The 20,748-nt window shown below is 35.5% G+C and overlaps 1 protein-coding gene across 1 annotated transcript in view; it reads right to left on the reverse strand.

Annotated features, from left to right (window-relative positions):
- Window positions 1-18,153, reverse strand: part of LOC100778001 (nuclear pore complex protein GP210) — a 34,114-nt gene extending 15,961 nt beyond the window's left edge. The window contains exons 1-15 of the mRNA XM_026128612.2: window positions 17,734-18,153; window positions 16,898-17,163; window positions 16,269-16,435; window positions 15,950-16,166; window positions 14,257-14,603; window positions 13,828-14,007; window positions 13,225-13,354; window positions 12,984-13,132; window positions 12,460-12,571; window positions 11,797-12,374; window positions 11,572-11,695; window positions 10,928-11,202; window positions 1,951-2,058; window positions 1,674-1,736; window positions 240-431 (exon numbers count right to left, since the gene is read on the reverse strand). Of these exons, the coding sequence (XP_025984397.1) occupies window positions 240-431; window positions 1,674-1,736; window positions 1,951-2,058; window positions 10,928-11,202; window positions 11,572-11,695; window positions 11,797-12,374; window positions 12,460-12,571; window positions 12,984-13,132; window positions 13,225-13,354; window positions 13,828-14,007; window positions 14,257-14,603; window positions 15,950-16,166; window positions 16,269-16,435; window positions 16,898-17,163; window positions 17,734-17,930 (3,105 nt within the window). The 5' untranslated portion in view covers window positions 17,931-18,153. The remainder of the gene's footprint in view (window positions 1-239; window positions 432-1,673; window positions 1,737-1,950; window positions 2,059-10,927; window positions 11,203-11,571; window positions 11,696-11,796; window positions 12,375-12,459; window positions 12,572-12,983; window positions 13,133-13,224; window positions 13,355-13,827; window positions 14,008-14,256; window positions 14,604-15,949; window positions 16,167-16,268; window positions 16,436-16,897; window positions 17,164-17,733) is intronic.
- Between the last annotated feature and the right edge of the window lie 2,595 nt (window positions 18,154-20,748).

Raw genomic sequence — 20,748 nt, forward strand, 5'->3', positions numbered from 1 at the left:
GGTTTTGATATTTTTGAATGACAAAAGACACAAGTTTATGGCTTGCCAGTCAAAAACAAGAGTCTCAAGCATGCAGGAAGGGAAGTGCCTTGTTGCACATTAATCATTCAAACAGACAAGGAACTATAACAATATATATTTTCAAAATCCTCTAAACATAAAACTGAGGTAGGGAGATTAAAACCAAGTATTTTCCTTAAATTTCAAGCAATTCTGAATTGAGGGAAGACAGAGCTTACGAGCGCAGAAGCTCTTTGTGGAGGGGTTAGCCCAATGTCATATATAGTCAGATTAGCTGTCCCTAATCCTTTAGGGGACAAAATCAATTGTAGGCATTCTAATCCCGATGGTGGTTGAATAACTTCAACAACTTGAGAATCATTTGTAACAGCTTCCAAGAAACAGCTCCCACCAATAATTGACAAATTTACCTGCAGTCATATAAGATACTAAAATGGCCTTGGATTCTAACTAAAATGCATTAACAGTTAATCTCATGAACAAAAAGCATTATGTAAGACATGTTTGTATCACAAAGATGGGCAACAAAAGCAAGTTAGACTATAATGTATGACAGCCTTGCGTTGAGAGGTAGAACATAGAAGTGAACATTAAGATGAACGTTGAACAGTAGAAGTAAACTAGCAGATCTAACTGACTAATACACATCCTTGAAAGATGTTGGAGATCCCACATTGACAGCCAAAATAAGGTATATAAGTGAGGGACAACTCTCGCCTCATAAGCTACCTTTTAGGATTGAGTTAGGCTCAAACCTAAATTCTAAAATGGTATCAAAGTATATCCTAGTGGTTGTTGAGCCAATCAGTCCGTCCATTATCGGGCCACCTGCAAATGTCCAATCCTACAAACTTGTAGAGAGAAACAGAAGGCAAAGAGAGAAATAAAATCTGTATATTGTGAAATGAGAGAATACAAAAGCACACAGAGTCTCTGTTTACAGAACCCTATATATACTACAGAGACTCAGTAGTTTGGTACAATTGTCTGACTAAGGCAGTTACACCAAACTAGAGTTTGACTACTATAGTTAATACTCTGAGATTACAAAACAGTAAAGGAGTTATACAGTCACAGAACTTCACATTCAAGTTTTGTACTTGGAGATTCATTTGGCCAATTGTAATTCTTCTTCTGATATCAATAATATCAGTTTATCAACACATATTAACGGCCAAAATAGTGCATATAAGTGGGGGGCAACCCTCACCTCGTAAGTTAGCTTCGGGGTTGAGTTAGGCCCAAACTCATTCTTAGAAAGGTAAAATAATTCTATCAAAATATGCAATCATTTATATTTTTGTATAGGACTGATAATATGTAGTGCAAAGGCCTATGCTAAAATTCCAAAAGTTCCATTTTCATTTATGATACTATAATTAACTTGCAGCCAACCAGAACATAATCTGATAAAATGTTGCTCCAACAGGATTGCACACTATGAAGCCTTCAGTAAAACATCAATGAATAAATAGAGAAAATACTTCCATGATCTAGGTAAAATATATGAAAACCTATCCATCTTCTCATAAAAAGTAACAAGCAAACCAAGGGTACAACCACTGGAAATTTGATGTGCATACAATGAATCAATAATTCTGGACCCGAGGTATGGTTAACAGATAGAAAATCTCTTTAGATAATGGTGTTACCTTTGCATTAGGATTGAAATATATCAAGTTGAACTCTGGATCAACTCTTAGGGTAGAAACAAGCTGCATTGAAGCACCAATATAAAGAAAAGACAACTTATTAAGACAGAGTGACAACAATAATATAGATGCTACAAAATCCCATCATAAAGAACAGAACTGCAGGGAGAAGATGCAATACTTGACCATGGAACTTAAAAACTAATACATTTTAATCATGTGGAAAGTACAAAAAACAGTTTCATATTGAAGAAAAATAATTTACAAAAAATATTACCTGTAACCGAATTGCATCTGTCAGAACATTTTCAGTTTTAGTAAATCGATGAAATGTATCATCTCCCAAGCTATCAGCAAAGTCAGTAACAGTAGCACGAACAGTGCACTAAGAGACACAGCATTTAAGGTCATTTTAGTTATCCATACATTAGAACAAGATAAGTATATTAAATTTCACCATTTCCTGAAATCGTGCATGAATGTTACATAACATGATATACATTAAAAAGAAGCCATTAAAACTTATTCAATGTACCACACTATTTATGAAACTATTTATAAGCATGACTTTAAGAATAAAATAAATAGACAACAGCCCCATAACATGCAAAATAGCGGCAATAAGTTTACTATTAAACCATAATTTATCAGCAGATTTTGCATTCATATATTATAATCAAAATCAAAAATTGGATGTCACAACTTTGTTAGGAATCTTAATCATCCATAAAGTAGGTGGAACTGGGCAGATTGGAATTCCTCGACCAAAATGATATTTTAAGCATAGATTATCAGATTCACGTATACCAGTCAAGATATACCAGTGTATAACAAACTGTTAAGGTAATTGTAGTACAAAATCGCCAGCATAGTCCTTAGGATCTTAGGTGAGAGTCAAAGAATGACATTCTAGTACCTCTAATATGTTACACTAGCTAATTCCATGTTAAGAGTGGCCAAAGCACATGTGCCTATCACCACCTTGTGCTGAGATTTAATAGTAGAAGACAGATGGTAGATCAACCTCTAAATCTATTTATTAACACAGCTGACACAATATCAAAGAACTACATTACTACACAAATAAAGGACTGGTTATCAGGAAGGGCCAGAAGTTGGCAGCCATCACAAAGAGATACAAACATACACGGTTATTTATTTACAAGTTTGATCATGGATAGAGAAGAGTTATTAGACAAAACTAGCAATACATTAAAAAGATAAATGTGTTCAATTCCAAAAGCTTATATATAATACATAATAGAATTTCAAAAATATCGATGAAGCTTCAAGAAAAAAGTAAATTACACTGTTCTCCATTGAGAGACACTTAAATTACAGTCTTTTCCCTCTAATTTTAAAAAATACACTCACCTCCCCAAGAGATTAAATGTGTAGCACTTTAATTGATTTTAATGAAAATGAACTTCTTAGCAGTGGCAAGCCTTTCAAATTTCCTATCTCTGCAACTTTCAATGCCAATGGTATCCAAATTTGAATAGTTTATTATTGATTTTAGGACTCAAGAAAATGAAATGAAGTTTTGAATTTTCCCTACTATCAGTTTTGAAACTTCACAGAATCCTTCATTTCAGCTTCTAAAGTCTAAAAGTTTATAGTAAGAATTCAAAACTAACTACCAATGATACTGAGAGTCAGAGAAAAAATTTGTTTCTAATTTTAAAATGGACTAATGTGTAACACATTAATCTTCTAAGAATGGAGTGTAATTTAAAAATAAATAAATAAAGGAGAGGAAAGTGTAATTTAAGTATCTATCAAGGAGGACAGTGTAATTTACCACATAAAAACATGAAAGCATTAGAAAATATAATATATAGAAGAAATTCTTCTCAGAGCAATCTACAGGGGAAAAAACTCTTAAAACCAATGAGACATAAATAATCACTATTAAGGTAACAAAAATACTACCAAAAGGCTGTATATACTCAAAAAAGGAAATCAAAATCTAAAGTACTGATTTATAGGTCACAAGCTATCAAAATTATTGGGAAAAATTCAAGTCCCACATCGGTTAAAGATAAAACCAAGTTAGAGTATACAAGTGAGGGGCAACCCTCATCCCTTGAGCTAGCTTTTGGGGTTAAGTTAGGCCTAGACTCACATTCTAAAGAATCTAAGATGGTATTAGAGCATATCCAAGATTAATTCAAAGGGTCACCCACCATGTTATCCACACACCAAGCCCAAGAAGTGTTGGGCGTGAGGGAGTGTATTGGGAAAAATCCAAGTCCCACATTGACTAAAAATAAAGCTAAGTTAAAGTATATTAGAATGAATGTATAAAAATAACTGTTACAAACAGTTATTGCAGGACAGTTAGACTGCTAACTACTTTTCTTTCACTAACAGAATTCTGTTAGTTAGTTGTTAGTTAGTTTGTAATTAGCTTCAAGGTCTAGAGGTTTATAAATACCTCTTTTGTAACTGCATTAAAAACTAACTTTTTCAGAATCAATAATATCAATTTTCCCTTTTTCTGTTCTCAATGTTTTCTCTTATTCTCTCTATTCTCTCAGATCTCTAAATTTGATATGGTATCAGAGCTTGTTTCTTCGTAAAAACTCTTCTCTTCAGTTTATCAAGCTACACCTTCACATCCATGGCTTCCGCATCTAAAGGTTTCAGTTCGCATTCATTTCCGACAACAATAGCTGAGAAATTGGATGATTCCAACTATCTACACTGGCGACAACACGTCGAACTAGTCATTAAATCGCATAAGCTGCAGAAGTTTGTGGTTAATCCAGTCATTCCGCCTTAATTTCTCACAAAAGATGATTGAACCATGGGTCGCGTTAATCCTGAATACGAAGTTTGGAAAGTGCAGGACCAAACGTTGCTTGTTTGGCTTCAGTCGACACTCTCGAAGTCTGTCCTTTCTCGTGTGCTAGGCTCAAATCACTCCTATCAGGTATTGGAGAAGATTCACAAGCATTTCAGCCTTCACACCAAGTCTAGGGCACGGCAATTACCAACCGCGATGCATGCTGTCTCACTCGAAGGGAAAACAATGGATGAGTACCTTCACAAAATCAAAGGCTACGTCGACGAGCTTGCTGGCGTTGGAGTTCCGGTACGGCATGAGGAGCATGTCGATGCTATTCTTGAAGGTCTACCTTCGGATTATGCGCCAATACTTTCTATGATTGAAAGCAAGAAACGTACTCCATCAATTGCAGAGATTGAGGCTCTACTTTATGGCCACGAAACACACCTTGTTCGGTACAATCGAGACACTCAGATGCTTGCATCTCCATCCCTGAATTACACTCAAAGTTATTCGTATGGAAGCTCATATAAAGGTAATGATTTTGGTGACTCTAGAGGAGGTTATGGTAGAAGTAACGGTGGTCATAATACTTCGTTTGATCGAGGTGGTGGTCACGGTGGTTCTGGAAGAGGCCGTGGTGGAAGCAGATTTGCTAACTTCCAGTGTCAAATCTGCCTCAAGTATGGTCATTGATGTAGCTCCATGTGGAGCTTGTAGGCCTTGGATCTTCTTCATCAATGGATTCCTTTGTTTCTTGAGGTCTGATTGTAGCGGAATGGAGAAGGAGAAAGATGAATGGAGGTGCCACTTCAAGTAGAAGATGAGTCTAGAAAAAGCTCACCACCATAGGAAGTCATGGATAAAAGCTTGAAGGAAGAAGATGAGTGGAGGGAGAGGAAGAGAAGGAGCACGAAATTTTGTGCTTCAAAAAAGGTCTGAACTTTGAAGTTTAATTCTCAAATGATCAAAGTTGGAAAAATGCACACACATAGCCTCTATTTATTAAGTGTCACACAAAATTGGAGGAAAATTTAAATTTCTATTAAAATTTTACTTGAATTTGAAATTGAATTTGTGGAGCCAAATTTCACTAATTATAATTAGTGAATTTCAGATATGGTTCAACCCATTAATCCAAGATCAAATCCAAGATTATGAAGCATGTAAAGCATGAAGGGCATGCACAAAGTGTGACTATATGATGTGACAATGGGGTGTAGCAAGCAAATGCTCACCTCCCCCTCTAAAATTTAATTGGATTGAGCTTCTCCTGATTCAATTAAATTTATTTCCCAACACACACATCAAATAATCACTTAATGCATGTGAAATTACAAAACTACCCCCAATACAAAAATTAGTCTAGGTGCCCTAAAATACAAGAGCTGAAAAATCCTATATTTTTAGGGTACCCTACCTACATTATGGAGTCCTAAATACAAGGACAAAAAATAATGAAATCCTAATATGTACAAAAATAAGTGGGCTCATACTTAACCCGTGGGCCCGAAATCTACCCTAAGGCTCATGAGAACCCTAGGACCTTCTCTTGCATCTCTAGCCCAATCTACTAGGAGTCTTCTATCCAATGTCCTTGCGGGATAGGATTGCATCAGTCACACTGCTAATGTGTGTCACTTTTGTTCTGATATGAATTTTCAACCTCATGAGTCACTCACCTTTGTTGATCCAACTACACTCCAACCAATTCCCTATTCGATTGCCTCAGGTAGGACCTCAAATACTTGGGTTAATCCTAACTCTAAACTAGTTACTCAATCCTCTAGCCTGCCTAGTGTGATGCTTACCAATTTGACACCTCAGGGTAATGGTCAAGCTAGCTCAACATGGATTCCAGATTCTGGATCTAGTTTTCATGAAACTGGTGAATCACAGCATATAAAATAGTTGTCACATTTTGATGGACCTGACCAAATTTTTATAGGAAATGGTGAAGGTTTGAGTATTTCCAACACTGGTTCTTCATCATTTTTGTCTCCTAATGACTCTCATATTACTTTCAAACTTAATAAGCTATTACATGTTCCTTCCATTTCAAAAAAATTACTAAGTGTCAGTCAGTTTGCTAAAGATAATGTTGTTTTCTTTGAATTTCACCCTCACTTATGCCTTGTCAAATCACTGGGGACCAATAAAGTGTTCCTTCAAGGTGTTGTTGGTGCTGATGGTCTCTATTCTTTTCATAACATCAAACTCCAGGATCACAGACCTCACCTGTTATCAACAACATCTACTACTAATAAAGAGTCTATTGTTACATCTAGTTTTGGTTTTTCATCTCCTAGCACTGTTAACCTTTGGCATGCTAGGTTAGGACACCCTAATAGTCATGTACTAAAACTTGTTCTTGATCAGTGTAACATTTCATCATCTAATAAAGTGATTTCAGATTTTTGGGCCTCTTGTTGTGTGGAAAAATCTCATTGGTTGTCTTCCCATGCTTCCACTTTAGTTTATTCTCCTTTAGAACTTGTCTTCACAAATTTAGAGGGGCCTTCTCACTTAACCTCCTACTCTGGTTTCAAATATTATGTATCATTTATTGATACCTTTTCACGATATACTTGGATATTTTCTATTAAAACCAAAGCTGAAACTGTGTTTGTTTTCCAAACTTTCAAGTTTTTTTTTGCACAGCAAAAATTAATTATATTAATAATAGGTCAGTACTAGATGTACTGAAAATAGCAAATAGATACAAAGGCAAATCCTGCCAAACCCAACTACTATAGATAAAAGCACAGTAGCTGGATACCCATCAATCAAACAACCCTACGACATTTCTTCCTTCAATCTAACAGACCACTGATTAAAATGAGTATGGAAATCTTGCTCCATACAATTTAACCAAGACCAAGTGTGGAATAAAGCTTCATCCATGACTTTTTCGGGGCTAAAAGTCTGGTTTTTGAATACCATAGAATTTCTATGCTTCCAAATAGTCATAGATAGAGCTACCTATAACACTTTCCATCTCTTGTCTACTGAGGTTTTCCCACTCCAATTAAAAAATTGCATAAAATGATATCTAGGTTTAATGGGGAAAGGACCCACTCTATTGACCCAACTCAAAGTCTCCCACCAAAGATTCCTAGTTTTTATACATGAATTCCAAACTTTCAAGTTATCAGTTGAACTTCAACTTAACACTAAAATAGAAAGTGTTCAATCTAATTGGGGTGGTGAATATAAACCCTTCTCTGCTTTATTAGCTTCCTATGGCATTTTGCATAGGTTAATCTGCCCACACACTCATCATCAAAATGGTGTAGTTGAAAGGAAGCATAGGCATATAGTTGATCTAGGACTCACATTACTTCATCATGCAACTCTAACTCTACAGTTTTGGGATTATGCTTTTGTCATTGCAGCCTATTTGATTAATAGGTTACCCACTACATCACTCAACTTCACTATTCCATTTGTCACTCTTTTTAACAAAGAGCCTAATTTTCACTTTCTTAAAACATTTGGCTGGGCATACTTTCCTCTGCTGAAACCCTATCATACTCACAGCCTCGATTTCAGGTCTCAAGAGTGTGTTTTCTTGGGGTACTCCTCTTCACATAAAAGCTACAAATGTTTGTCTTCAACTGGTAGAATTTATATTTCTAAGGATGTTTTCTTTAATGAGTTGAAGTTTCCATATTTAGATCTGTTTTCCTCTTCCTCCAGTTCAACACAAGAATATTACTTCCTGTTTCAGCCTCAATCCTGACCTATCTCCTCCTGTTTCAGCCTCTACACCTTCACTTTCCCAAATACCTTCCTCCAATTCCATTTCAGTTCCCTCTTTTCCTCCCGGTTTCTCTGCTACTGCCTTAAATCAAACCTCATCTGAATCCACCTCCCCTCATCCTCAATCATCAAATACTATGTCTCATAGTGAATCTGTGTCTGCATCAACTCTAATTTCCATTAACGCTCATCCTATGCAAACTAGGTCTAAATCTGGAATACACAATCCTAGGCTGCATCCTTCATTATTTCTTACTCATTCTGAACCTAAAAGTGTAAAGCAGGCCCTGGAAAGTTCAGAATGGTTTGCAGCTATGCAGGAGGAGTATAATGCTCTAATGAGAAACAGAACTTGGGATTTATTTCCATTACCAGCTGGTAGACAAGCTATTGGATGCAAGTTGGTATTTAGAATAAAAGAAAATGTTGATGGTTCAATCAATAGGTACAAAGCTAGACTAGTTGCTAAGGGATTTCATCAAGTTCATGGCTTTGACTTTCATGAAATATTTTCTCTTGTGGTAAAACCAGTTACAATTAGAGTAGTTCTAACTCTTGCTCTCTCACAAGGCTGGGACTTATTTCAGCTTGATGTCAACAATGCATTTCTAAATGGATTACTAAAGGAGACTGTCTATATGACTCAACCTGCAAGTTTTAAAGTTGAAGGAAAATCCCTGGTTTGTAAACTTAACAAGGCTTTCTATGGGTTAAAGCAAGCTCCAAGGCAGTGGTTTGACAGGTTAAGGTCAACACTAGTACAGATTGGGTTTGTAGGAAGCAAGTGTGATCCCTCTTTGTTCATTTATACACATCAACAGCACACTGTCTACATTCCAGTTTATGTAGATGATATCATCATCACAGGAAGTTCAAACTCTCTCATTCAACAGTTAACTTCGAGATTGAATACAGCCTTTTCTCTCAAACAGCTAGGTCACTTAGACTATTTCTTGGGGCTGGAGATTAAGTATCTCCCTAACAGGTCTATTTTGATGTCTCAAAGCAAGTATGTCAGAGATCTACTTCATAAAACTCAAATGGTTGAGGCACACTCTATCTCCACTCCTATGGTTACAAACTGCAAATTGTCCAAACATGAAATTGATCTATTTCATGATCCAACTCTCTATAAGTCAGTAGTGGGTGCCCTGCAGTAAGCCACCCTTACTAGACCTGAGATTTTTTTTTATTTTTTTTTATCAGCAAAGATAAGTATTTATATATAGATAAAGAGTACCAGCGGTACTAAAAAAAAAACTTCGTACCCCATTGCCCAGAGGCTCTTCGCTATGCGAAGGTATGGGGGAGGGATGTTGTACGCAGCCTTACCCTTGCATATGCAAAGAGGCTGTTTCCGGATTCGAACCCATGACCAACAAGTCACCAAGGCACAACTTTACCACTGCACCAGGTACTAAAATACATATATGTAGATGGCCGTGCAAATGGTTCCAAAACTAGACCTGAGATTAGTTATGTTGTTAATAAGGTTTGTCAGTATATGACTAATCCATTGGATTCTCATTGGGCTGTGGTCAAAAGGATATTAAGATATCTCAAGGTACCATATTTCATGGTTTATCCCTTCAACCTGCTTCTGTTTCAAAACCTATGGCACTCTATGCTTTCTGTGATGCTGTTGGGCATCAAATATTGATGACAGACGTTCCACATCAAGAGCAGCTATCTTTCCTGGCCGAAACTTGATATCCTGGTGGTCCAGGAAGCAGAAAGTCACGGCAAGGTCCAGCACTGAAGCTGAATATCAAAGCTTGGTCCAAACATCTATTGAATTAACCTGGATTCGAACCCTTCTAACAGAATTACATGTTTCTTTTCAAACTCCTATGATTTACTGTGATAATCAAAGTGCAGTGTCCATAGCTCACAATCCAGTGTTCCATAGTAGAACAAAGCATATGGAAATTGATGTCTTTTTTGTAAGAGAACAAGTTTTGGCCAAACAACTCTCAATTGTGCATCTTCCTGCCTTAGATCAATGGGCAGATGTCTTAACCAAGCCACTTTCCTCAACAAGATTTGAAGCACTAAGGGGCAAACTCAATGTGAAGCATTTTTCTGTAGGAAAGCCTTCCCCTTGAATTTGTGGGGGGTATTAGAATGAATGTATAAAAATAACTGTTACAGACAGTTATTGCAGGACAGTTAGACAGCTAACTACTTTTCTTTCACTAACAGAATTATGTTAGTTAGTTGTTAGTTAGTTTGTGATTAGCTTCAAGGTCTAGAGGTTTATAAATACCTCCTTTGTCACTGCATTAAAAACTAACTTTTTCAGAATCAATAATATCAGTTTTTCCTTTTTCTATCCTCAATGTTTTCTCTTATTCTCTTTGTTCTCTCAGTTCTCTAAATCTGATAGAGTATACAAGTGAGGGGCAACCCTCACCACCCCTTGAGCTAGCTGTTGGGGTTGAGTTAGGCCTAGACTCACATTCTAAAGAATCTAAGAAAAATTAAACTATTAATACTTTAACATTAATAGTACAAACTACAAAGAGCAAGTAGGCCATATATAAACAAAAATAATGTTCAAAGTCAAACCAAAATAAGCTAGTTTTGGGGACAGCAAGTTTTCACAAACAACTCCAGTTGCTAAATTACCAGGTGTTATCAAATGCAGCAGTAAGGCCAGACAGTAAATAAAATGACAAAATTAATAAGAATCTTTCAGTACCAATCCTGATTCATTTTGCAAGACCAGAAATCTCTCCCAACTGTTAGACTTCACTATATCAAAAGCATAATCCCAATATGCCAGTCCCTCGCAACTGCCAAGTTCCCACCTCAAACTGAGAGAAGATGAATTTGCATAAGCCTCTCCCGAATCACTGATACCAACTGCAGATACACGAATAGAGCGCCCATTTGCCACAATAACAGGGGTATCACGAAGTCTACCTGAACTACGTTCAGCTTGAGCTGCTGCTTTAATAATTCTTCGTTCATTCACTGAAAAGCACAACTCACTTAAGGGATAGAAATCTCAAGAATTATATTGTCAATAAAGAGATTTAGGGAGAAGAGAGAGAGGAAAGCATTTCTGTATTGATGAGGATTCAACCCCAACCATAGATTGGGGAATGAAGCAGTACATATAGGCAGTTGCATAACAAAATGATAAAGCCGTTAGGCAGTTGCATAACAGAATGATAAAGCTATTGACAGTTGTACTTACAACTGTCTAACAGAAAACTAACCTAACCTGAGTTAGTTAACTGTGAGAAACAGTTAACTAACTTCTGATTACAAGAGATACACTTAGGTAGTAAAATACTACTCTCTTATAGTCAATGACTTTAATTCTGAAAAAATGCATACCTGGTTCATCAGCTATAAGTACAATAGAAGAAGGAATGTTGCATGTTACTGACAGCCAAACTTCAGCTACTGATGGCAGAGGATGGTCATCCCCGACCAAATTTCCACGTCTGAAAAGAAGTTTCTGAGTCATTTGAAACAAGAATAGGTTAACATAGGCCAACTTCTATGTGTTCATAAATATGCGAGGCTATTTTCTACCTAGAAATAAATACTGAAACTTACAAAGGATCCCAGTTTTTGACATAAAACTCCATACAAATTACTAGAGACCCGATGCACTAGAACTCCATCTTCAGCCAGAGCATTCCCTTCATCCAAAACTTCTACAGTTTCAATGAAATCAACACCATTGTCCCACCATTCAGGTCCACCAACAAGTACTATGTCTAAACTTGTACCAGGTACAAGATATAACTCCTCTAAGCTATGAGACTGCTTGTTACTTTCGGCTTGAACCAAATCAAGCCAGTAACCACCAAATTGGTTTCCATCACCTGCCTGACGCACAATAAGGGGTAGATATGCCACAATACGTGAAGATGCTTTTAATACACCAGGACCAAGACTGTAGTGGTGATCTTCTTTAGAAAATATGGCGTGGATCACAGCTTGACCAGGATTAGAAGCATATACATATGTCCACGAACAAGGAGAGCCATCAACTGATGACTGGAATTGAGTATTTGGCACTGTTTCCAAGTATAACAACTCCTGAGTTGCATTGACAATTACAAAAGACTCACTTCCAGCTTTCCACTTTATCAAAGAATTAAAGGCATCACATCTATAGAAAAAGGCACCTGCACATGATAGAACAACATAAACAAAAAATGGCAAGCAGAAAATTGGAAAAGAACATTACAGTATCCTCAAATATGGCATCACCATTTGCTGCTTTCATTGTCACGGCAGCTTGAAGATGCGATCCAACAACAGTTTCTACGGGAAAATTGTGAAGCATAACCATAGAAGAAGGAATGGAGACTTCAACAAGGACCTATGAGAAAAATAAAATAACAAAATAAAAAAATTGCATAGCCTTGAAAAGTGAATTGAAATAAATTTTATGAATTATACATAGATAGAAAACAAAGAAATGTCACAAAGAGGATCCAACAGAAAACATCTCTTGGAATATTTTTTATGAAGAATAACATCCCGCTATCATCAGAAATTAAAGCAGGGGTAGAAGTGAAATAAAATTTAAGAACAGCATATACATCCCCAGCCAATATGCTTAAGCTTAACACATACCACATTACTACTCCTGACAAAACAACATTCTTACAGTCAAATACCACAGCATATAACATAGGAACAGATTTGGGCTTAAGGAACCAAACATGATCAAATTTACTATATATTTGGAATGAATAAATAAAAGCATAAATTTACCTTTATAACATTACCTCATCATAATTTAGTGAATCATATACAGATAACACTTTGATAGTAGCTTTACCAGGTTTTTTTGCCTGGACAACACCAAAAGCTGACACAGATACAGTAGACAAGTCCGAAGATAGCCATTTGTAGTCACTCACTGTTTTTGCACAACCTACAGCACAAAGTGGGGTCAATAAGTATAAAAAGAAATATAAAAGTTAAGGTAGTTACTTCAGATTGGAGAAGATGGAAAAAGCTTCCAACCTCCTATAGCCTTTAACTCCACCTCCTGATAAACACCAGGAGACCAGGGCAGTAAGATGATTCCACTTTCATTGCCCAAGGTGTACTTTACTCGATCACAAACCATGACTTCTTGCACAGCTTTGATAATCTGCAAGATTTTAATGAATAAATGAGAAGAAGGATTTCACCATCCATTATAATCAGTGGTCTTCAAATCTTACACACGGATTTCGTTGTAGTTGACATTAGGAGTGCAGGGTAATTTTATGTAATAGTGTCTTTTAAGAGTCCACATTCTGGGCTGGATCAACCAATTGGCTGATTTCAAATACAGCAGAATTGTAATCTCAATCCTGTAACTTTTAGTACCTCTGGTACTCATTTAGCATACATATATATATTTTGGCTGATAAAAAAAAAATGAGAACCTGGCCCTGAAAAAAATACTACAACGTTCCTAAGAGTACAAGGCAACAAATAGCCTCTCTCCAAGCCCAAAAAAAGAAGAAATATGTAATAACCACAGAACAACATATGGTGCAACTAAAAGAGGCCGCAAATAATTGAGAAAGGAATGACGGTAAAATATGCTTCTAAGGCTTCTAACGAAAGAATGATCACCTCCTTTTTGTCATCAGCCCCACCAGGATAGCTCAAAGAAGCTGTCAATTTTTCAAGTCCTGGTGAATAAGCCTTCAAGATTTTAGAATTCCGCCAGCCATGTTTTACAGCAATATCATTTGAAACCCAAAATGTTTTCCAGTGACCAGAATCATTATCATACACCTTAACATCGTCATTCTGCAATGCAAAGAAGAATGTTGGAAACTATTGAAAGAAAAACACAAAACCATTTTGTCAAAAGGAGGAAAAATAGTAAAATTATTATGTAGATAAGTGCTATCAAAAACATTAAGAAAAATTGTCCTTGAAATCTGAACATATAAAATATATTGAATAGATGCAGATCATAGAAGAAAAATTGACGAGACAATATAAACATGTTTTACCATTCATGTTAGGTAATGAAAGTAGAATAACGCAATCTACCTCTGTAATATAAATCTCTTGCGCATCATGATCATGTGCAAAAACCTTTATCTGGATAAGATACTGATGGCCAGATACAACATACCAACGGGTCGTTAGAGCAATAGATTTGATTCCTTCCACTGGATCACCAGAACTAGATAAAGGTGATATATACAAACATAAAGAAGCTGGTAGGACCACATTTAGTGAAGACACTTGTACATGGCCAGCAATCCTAGTATCTTCAACAATAACAGCTGCCATTCCCAAGTTCCATGCATATGCTAGCCCTGTTTTTGAGTCAACCTGAGCAACCGAAGCATTTGAGACAGACCATTGGTGATGTGCTGAGGGTAAGGTGACCACTGCAAATGCCAAAGAAGAAAAATATTGGTAAGACTCTTTATAAGGTCTGTTGCTCATAGATCCATCCAAATACACCAAGCAACAGCCAAAAGAGCAAATTTCCTTAGCCACTTATTCCCTTTTACACAACAAAAATATATTAAAAAGGGAACTCACATGCAGGTAGAAAAAGAAGCACTCCAAATTAGAACATATCTAATGCCCTCTAAATAGTCTAAATTGTGACAGTATTTGATAAATAGAACGAAAGCATAAAAGAAATTTGTAGTGTAACAGTAGTTGACTGGAAATTCATCCTGATTCTTTTGTTCTCTCGGCATTTGCAAACATTTGAATAAAAAATTGATTGGCCTCCCAAATTGAATAAAAAAGCAAAACCAACATAAAGATCCCAGAAAATAAAATACACTCTTACATTTGCATTCCAGATAATCAGATAAAAAATGCTATTACAGTACTTTATTTTAGATAGAAAAAGAACTTTTGTAGAGTGAAAATAAATATACTACAGGAGGATGAGGACCTAAAACAGAGAATCAAGACAGAAACAAAAACAACGGCTAAAAGAAACAATTATCTCTCTGTAAATCAGAAAAGAAACTTGGTTTGGAAAACCATGAGTTAAATCTGACAATAAAGCTACCCAAAAGATGAGAAGGAGAAATCTCCGGCTGATTCAGAAATTATGACTCATACAAATATATACGCTCCATACGCAAACACACGCGCACACAAAAATAAACATCAAAGCAGCATACTTTCCTTTCAACTGCCAAAACCTCTAAACCCAATAGATAAAACAACTTCCAACTTCGAGAGTATTGATTAAAAATGGTCAGAAAGATCCACAATTCTACATGAAGCACAAATAATATATTTTGTAGCTTCCAAGCTACCTGCTACCTACAAATGAAGGAACAGATTATTCTCTCTGATTTAAAACTCTTGGGGCCCAGAACACACATGTCAGAGAAATGGACCTTATGAGGCCTAGACACCTGTGTTGTACTGTAACCACTCAATGGTACTAAATAGGTTGTGAAATTCAGTCCAAACAAAAACCTAAACCTTAGAGATTTAGCTTTCCAAAAGATGTTGGAGCTAAATTTCATGGAAAATGGCTGCAAATTAATAGAAGAATTTGTTAAAAGGATAAAGACAAGGAGGACAAAAATACTCCTAAAATACAGAAAAATGAAGAGTCCCCATCTATCAATGGCCAATTGTATTCCTAATCCTAGCAGCTAATGCTGCAATTTGACAGCATAATCATATATATATAAGATTTACAATTTTAAACAACTTGCACAAAGATTTGAATGAACAGTAAACAACTTAAAAAAACCTTGAGGAACATTTCCCCGGATGACTTTAAGGGTGTAGGGAATGACTGCACCAACAAGGACAAAGACTGGTGATGGAGGATCAAGTGACATAGCTTCAGCAACAGTAAGAACAATCTCATCAGCCAAATTCTTTAACTGTGGCTCGAGCAGATGCACTGACACAATCTCATGACCAATCTCAATTCCCTTTACTACAAACAGATCTGAAAATACACCCTGCAAAACAGGACCAGGAAAAAAAAGATATAATATTAAATATGGTTTATTAGTAATAACACAATGACTTAACCTGTTTAAACCAGCCAGTAGCAGCCTTACATTGTCTTCAAGTTTTATTTGTATATCTAAGTTACCACACAGTCCTCCACAATCACTAAGGGGGGAATCCTTTAGCGGAACATTAACAAGGTGACAAGGTAATCCGTTGGCTTCAGGCATAAGGCTCCACATAAACTGTAAGCCAACTAATGAGGAAAATACATTTTCTGCAGCACAAAAGGGAAGTTTGATAAATATTTCCAATCTGATCAAGACTCAATTGAGGAAAAAAGGAGACTAAAATTTAGCAGAAAACTTTAAGCTGGAAATAATTACATCCAATAATCAATAGACAAATAAATAAATGAATGATGAATAGTTGAATGCCTATGCTCAAATGGCATAAAAGAGCAATGTAATCCTCACAGTGCTTCTAATGCCAATCCTGCAGTAGTATGTCTTCTTTGTTAACTTAAGCTCATTTCTACATTTGCAAGACAAAAGATGGCAAAGAGAGCCTATTTTCAAGATAATAGTTCTGTAAAGGTAAGGCATAGAACACAGCAAAATTGTAAAATCAACCATGTTGATGAGAGCTGCAATGGTGTCAGACTTTCATGATCAAAAATGCAAAAATCCCAAGATAAGTACAAAAGTAAGTCACAAAACCATTAAGATTTCACAAATACCTTCACTGTCAAAGGCACGGACACGTAGTGTGGCAAGCCCCTCTAAATCAAGTTTAATAGAATTATGAAATATCTGTATTCTTGATATGTTGTCAATGAAGACTTTGCAGCGAATCACAATTCCAGTCTGCAAATCCGCAGCATAAACAGCAGTTTCCTTCCGACCACTATAAGGGGCAATGGATCTTATCCTTGCACTAGTCGAGCACTTGCTGCTTGAATTATACTCTGGCTCAACAGACAGAATATCATGATGATCCCATGACCTGAGCATGTGTCACGAAAAACATCATAATCAACTCAATTACAAAGGATCAAAACCAAAACCAGTCAACAAACATCACTTGAGGAAGTCGGGGAATTATCACTTGTTGAGAATAACAATTTAAAGGTCCCTTTGTTTCATTTTTTAAAAACATACAAACTAATCTGGTGAGAGAGCAGTGTTCGAAAAACTGTTTTTCAAAACTAATATCTCTTGCTTAGTTTCTAAAACCAGAAAACCCAACCATCACAAAACCATCTTTTATTTTCTATTTCTATCCTCAATATTGTACTTTCACTTTCACATTTCCTTTCCTTGCTTCTATCTTCTAAAAAACAGCTTTAAAAGTTGTTTTATAAAATAATTTCCAAAAACTAAAACACCAAAAACACAGTCAAACACAACCTAAACTTCCCCGTGCCTTTTACAAAGTTATTACTAATATTATCATATCATATGTAGAACTGAAATGAAATGACAAGACCCCGTTGCTTCCACTACAATTCAAGTTTAGGAATAAAAATTTGGAGCAAGTAAGTGTGAAGTGTGGTGATAGAAAGTGGAAGAGGACCATTGGAAGCAACCGTCACTTCCTTGGAGCCTATAATCGACAGGGAAGGTCATTTTCGGCGGCAAGAGTATGTTAACGTCGGCAATGTGAGGACCACTAGAAGCAGCGTGAGACGACGACGCCAGTACCGTCGCCGTCACCAGAAAACTCAGTAACAAGGCCATGTTCACCATTTTCCCTCGGATCAGATCATTCATTCACGGATTTTGCATTGCAGAACAGAGCAGAGAGTGAATGAAGGGAAGAGTTGAATTGAAGTTGTGATTGTATTGTTGAGGATTTTGAGGGTTTAGGGTTTTGGTGAAGTGAAGTGAAGAACAGTGAAGGGATCGCACGAGGTGGAACGTGGAAAGTAATGTCAGTCTCTTTTTTGCACAAAGGTTAGAAAGGTGAAGTCCATTAACGCATCCAGATACTCCATTCTTTTTTTTTTTTAATGGAGTAAACTATAAACTATTATTTTCCTCCTGCAATGCATTTGTGTCATGCTTTCACTTTGATTTTTAATAGAAAAATATATTAAAAAATCCTTAAAATATATATTTTTACCGGCTTAAATATAAAAATATTCCACACAATTTTTCATATTTAATCTGCATAATTTATTTTTTCATTTTCTATTTCTGATATCAATCATCGTTACAACAAAGTATTAATGACAATATCATTTTGTATCATAACAACAAAAGATAACATTGTGATGATGTCGTCACATGTTACATTAATTAATATAATGTCACATCATCACTTTCACGTCAACAAATGTACCACATGATCTTAAACAATTATATATTTTCTAGCATACACATGTCAATAACTTCATTCTCAATCTTAACATCCCCTTGACTAATACATCTTTCATCTATTTTCTTGATGCTTTCCAACCGCTCAACCTTCATGATAATTGTAAAAAATATTTAGTTGAAGGATGTAAATTTAGGCAATTATCTCATTTTTTCTCTTATTTAGAATCTTATTTGTGCCTTTTTAATTATAAATTTGTCAATATTTAGTCTTACACTTTAGTTCATCATTTTGATAGGATATGTCTACTTATTGATGAATTATTTTGTAGGAATGGAGTTTGGATTGAAAGGCAACTTAGAGCAAGAAATGAAAAAGCCTAAAGTGGAAAATTAGGCTATAGAGGAGGAATTCGCTTAAGCTTGAAAGTTTTGGCTCAAGTTGAAATAAAATAAATAGGTTGTTTCAGAATTCACACATGCCCAAATTTTTTTGGCTTAAACTGATTTTCATTAAAATGTTGTGAATTTGGGGATTTTATATACTAAAGAAGCAACTTATCATTTTGAAGGGGGCTTCATTGCAAGACAAAAGTACTATTTGGTGAAAGAAAAGCTTTCCAATTTCTCATATCTTCCATTTCTTCACTCCATTGTATTTTGGTGTTACCCATGGAATGGGTAGCTAGATCTTGTTGTTATTTGGGGATAGATGTAACTAAATCTTATACTCTTGATTTTTTCTTTTGAAATAGGTTTATATATGCATCTTGTTCTTCAATGTGAGTGTTTTACTTATACTTGTAATGCTTGTTATGATTTGTTATTGGGAAATGCTTTCATAGCTTGATTTTTAGATGAGATTGTGATTGAAAAATATTATCTTTATCTTGAATCGTATTAGAACATCTAATAAACCTTAGATCTAGGAATAGGCTCGGGATTATTGATTATCTTTAAGTCATTAAGCTTGAAGCAAGTTTTTTTATTAAATGTATGAGAGATATTGACATTTAATGAAGGAACTTAGGTTCTTTCTCACTTAGGAAATTAGGGATTATAATACTATTTTTGAACAATGATCGATATTAACATTGAATTTCAAGTTAGATATTATGTTTTATTGCAAATAAAGTTTATTACAATGAAATCTAACCCCGACGACCTTCGTCATTTGATTTCCATACCATTTTATCATGTTTTTATCTAAAAACCCAAGAATAGTTTCAAACTTGTGTCTTTATTTATTTAATCCTTGTTATCGAATGTTATGTTTTTATTGTTTTATTTGTTAGCTTAGATAGTAAAAAAGTTTGTAGAATTTACCAAGTATTACGTGAGTCTTCGAGGGAATGATATTCTTACTCGCCAAATACTACCTAACGACTTTATACGCTTGTAAATGAGGCAACACTCAACTTGGTGGGAATGGAGGTGGATATGCAATAGTGTTTTTGGAACCTAATCGTGGTCTCTCAATAATGTTTATCATATGATCCACATATTCAACCATGCCTTAACAGTAGTTGGCTAAATGATACATGTGCAATAGGAATTGGTGTCCTAGTTTGAGATCCTATAGGTAGGTTGTTGAGGTTTCTCATGCCATTGTGGAAACGGTGAACCTCTCCTCTAGGAGCTCTTGGCCCAAGAATAAGGACTTAAGTATGCCTAAGGATTAGACTATTGATTTGTGGGTTGTGAATCGAATTGTGTATTTGTTATCATCAATATTCTATCTTGTTCGTATGCTAACATGATTTTCATGCACACATATGCATCCAATATTTTAGAAATAATAGTGCTAATGAGAAGCCATTGAAATTTGCCGCTTACATGTATGAGACTCTCATCTTGGTTGGTTAGGGGTGTGGGTTCAAATGTCATAGGCTTTCTCAACAAATACTTCGGTTGGTTAGGGTGTGGGTTCAAATGTTTTGTAATAAATATGAAACTCTCATCTTGTAGTCATCATAGAGAAAGTTGTGAAATACCCCCTAGTGATGTCGTAGGCTTTCTTGCTTCTTGTTTTTCGTACTCATACTTTACCTGAAAATAACATAGGATTTAATTTCTTAGATTTTTTTAGCTATTATCTTTTGCATGAATTGTTTTTAATATATTGTCAATATATTTTTTTGCAACACATATTAAAACTTAAAAAATTTTCAACACATAAATATTTTATGCCAGTTTAAAATTAAATTTATATGTGATATTTAACACTCAAATATTTAAATTATTTTATTTTCATTTTTTATTCCTTGACTTT

Source organism: Glycine max, chromosome 5 (genome assembly GCF_000004515.6).
Source record: "Glycine max cultivar Williams 82 chromosome 5, Glycine_max_v4.0, whole genome shotgun sequence".
NCBI lineage: Eukaryota > Viridiplantae > Streptophyta > Magnoliopsida > Fabales > Fabaceae > Glycine > Glycine max.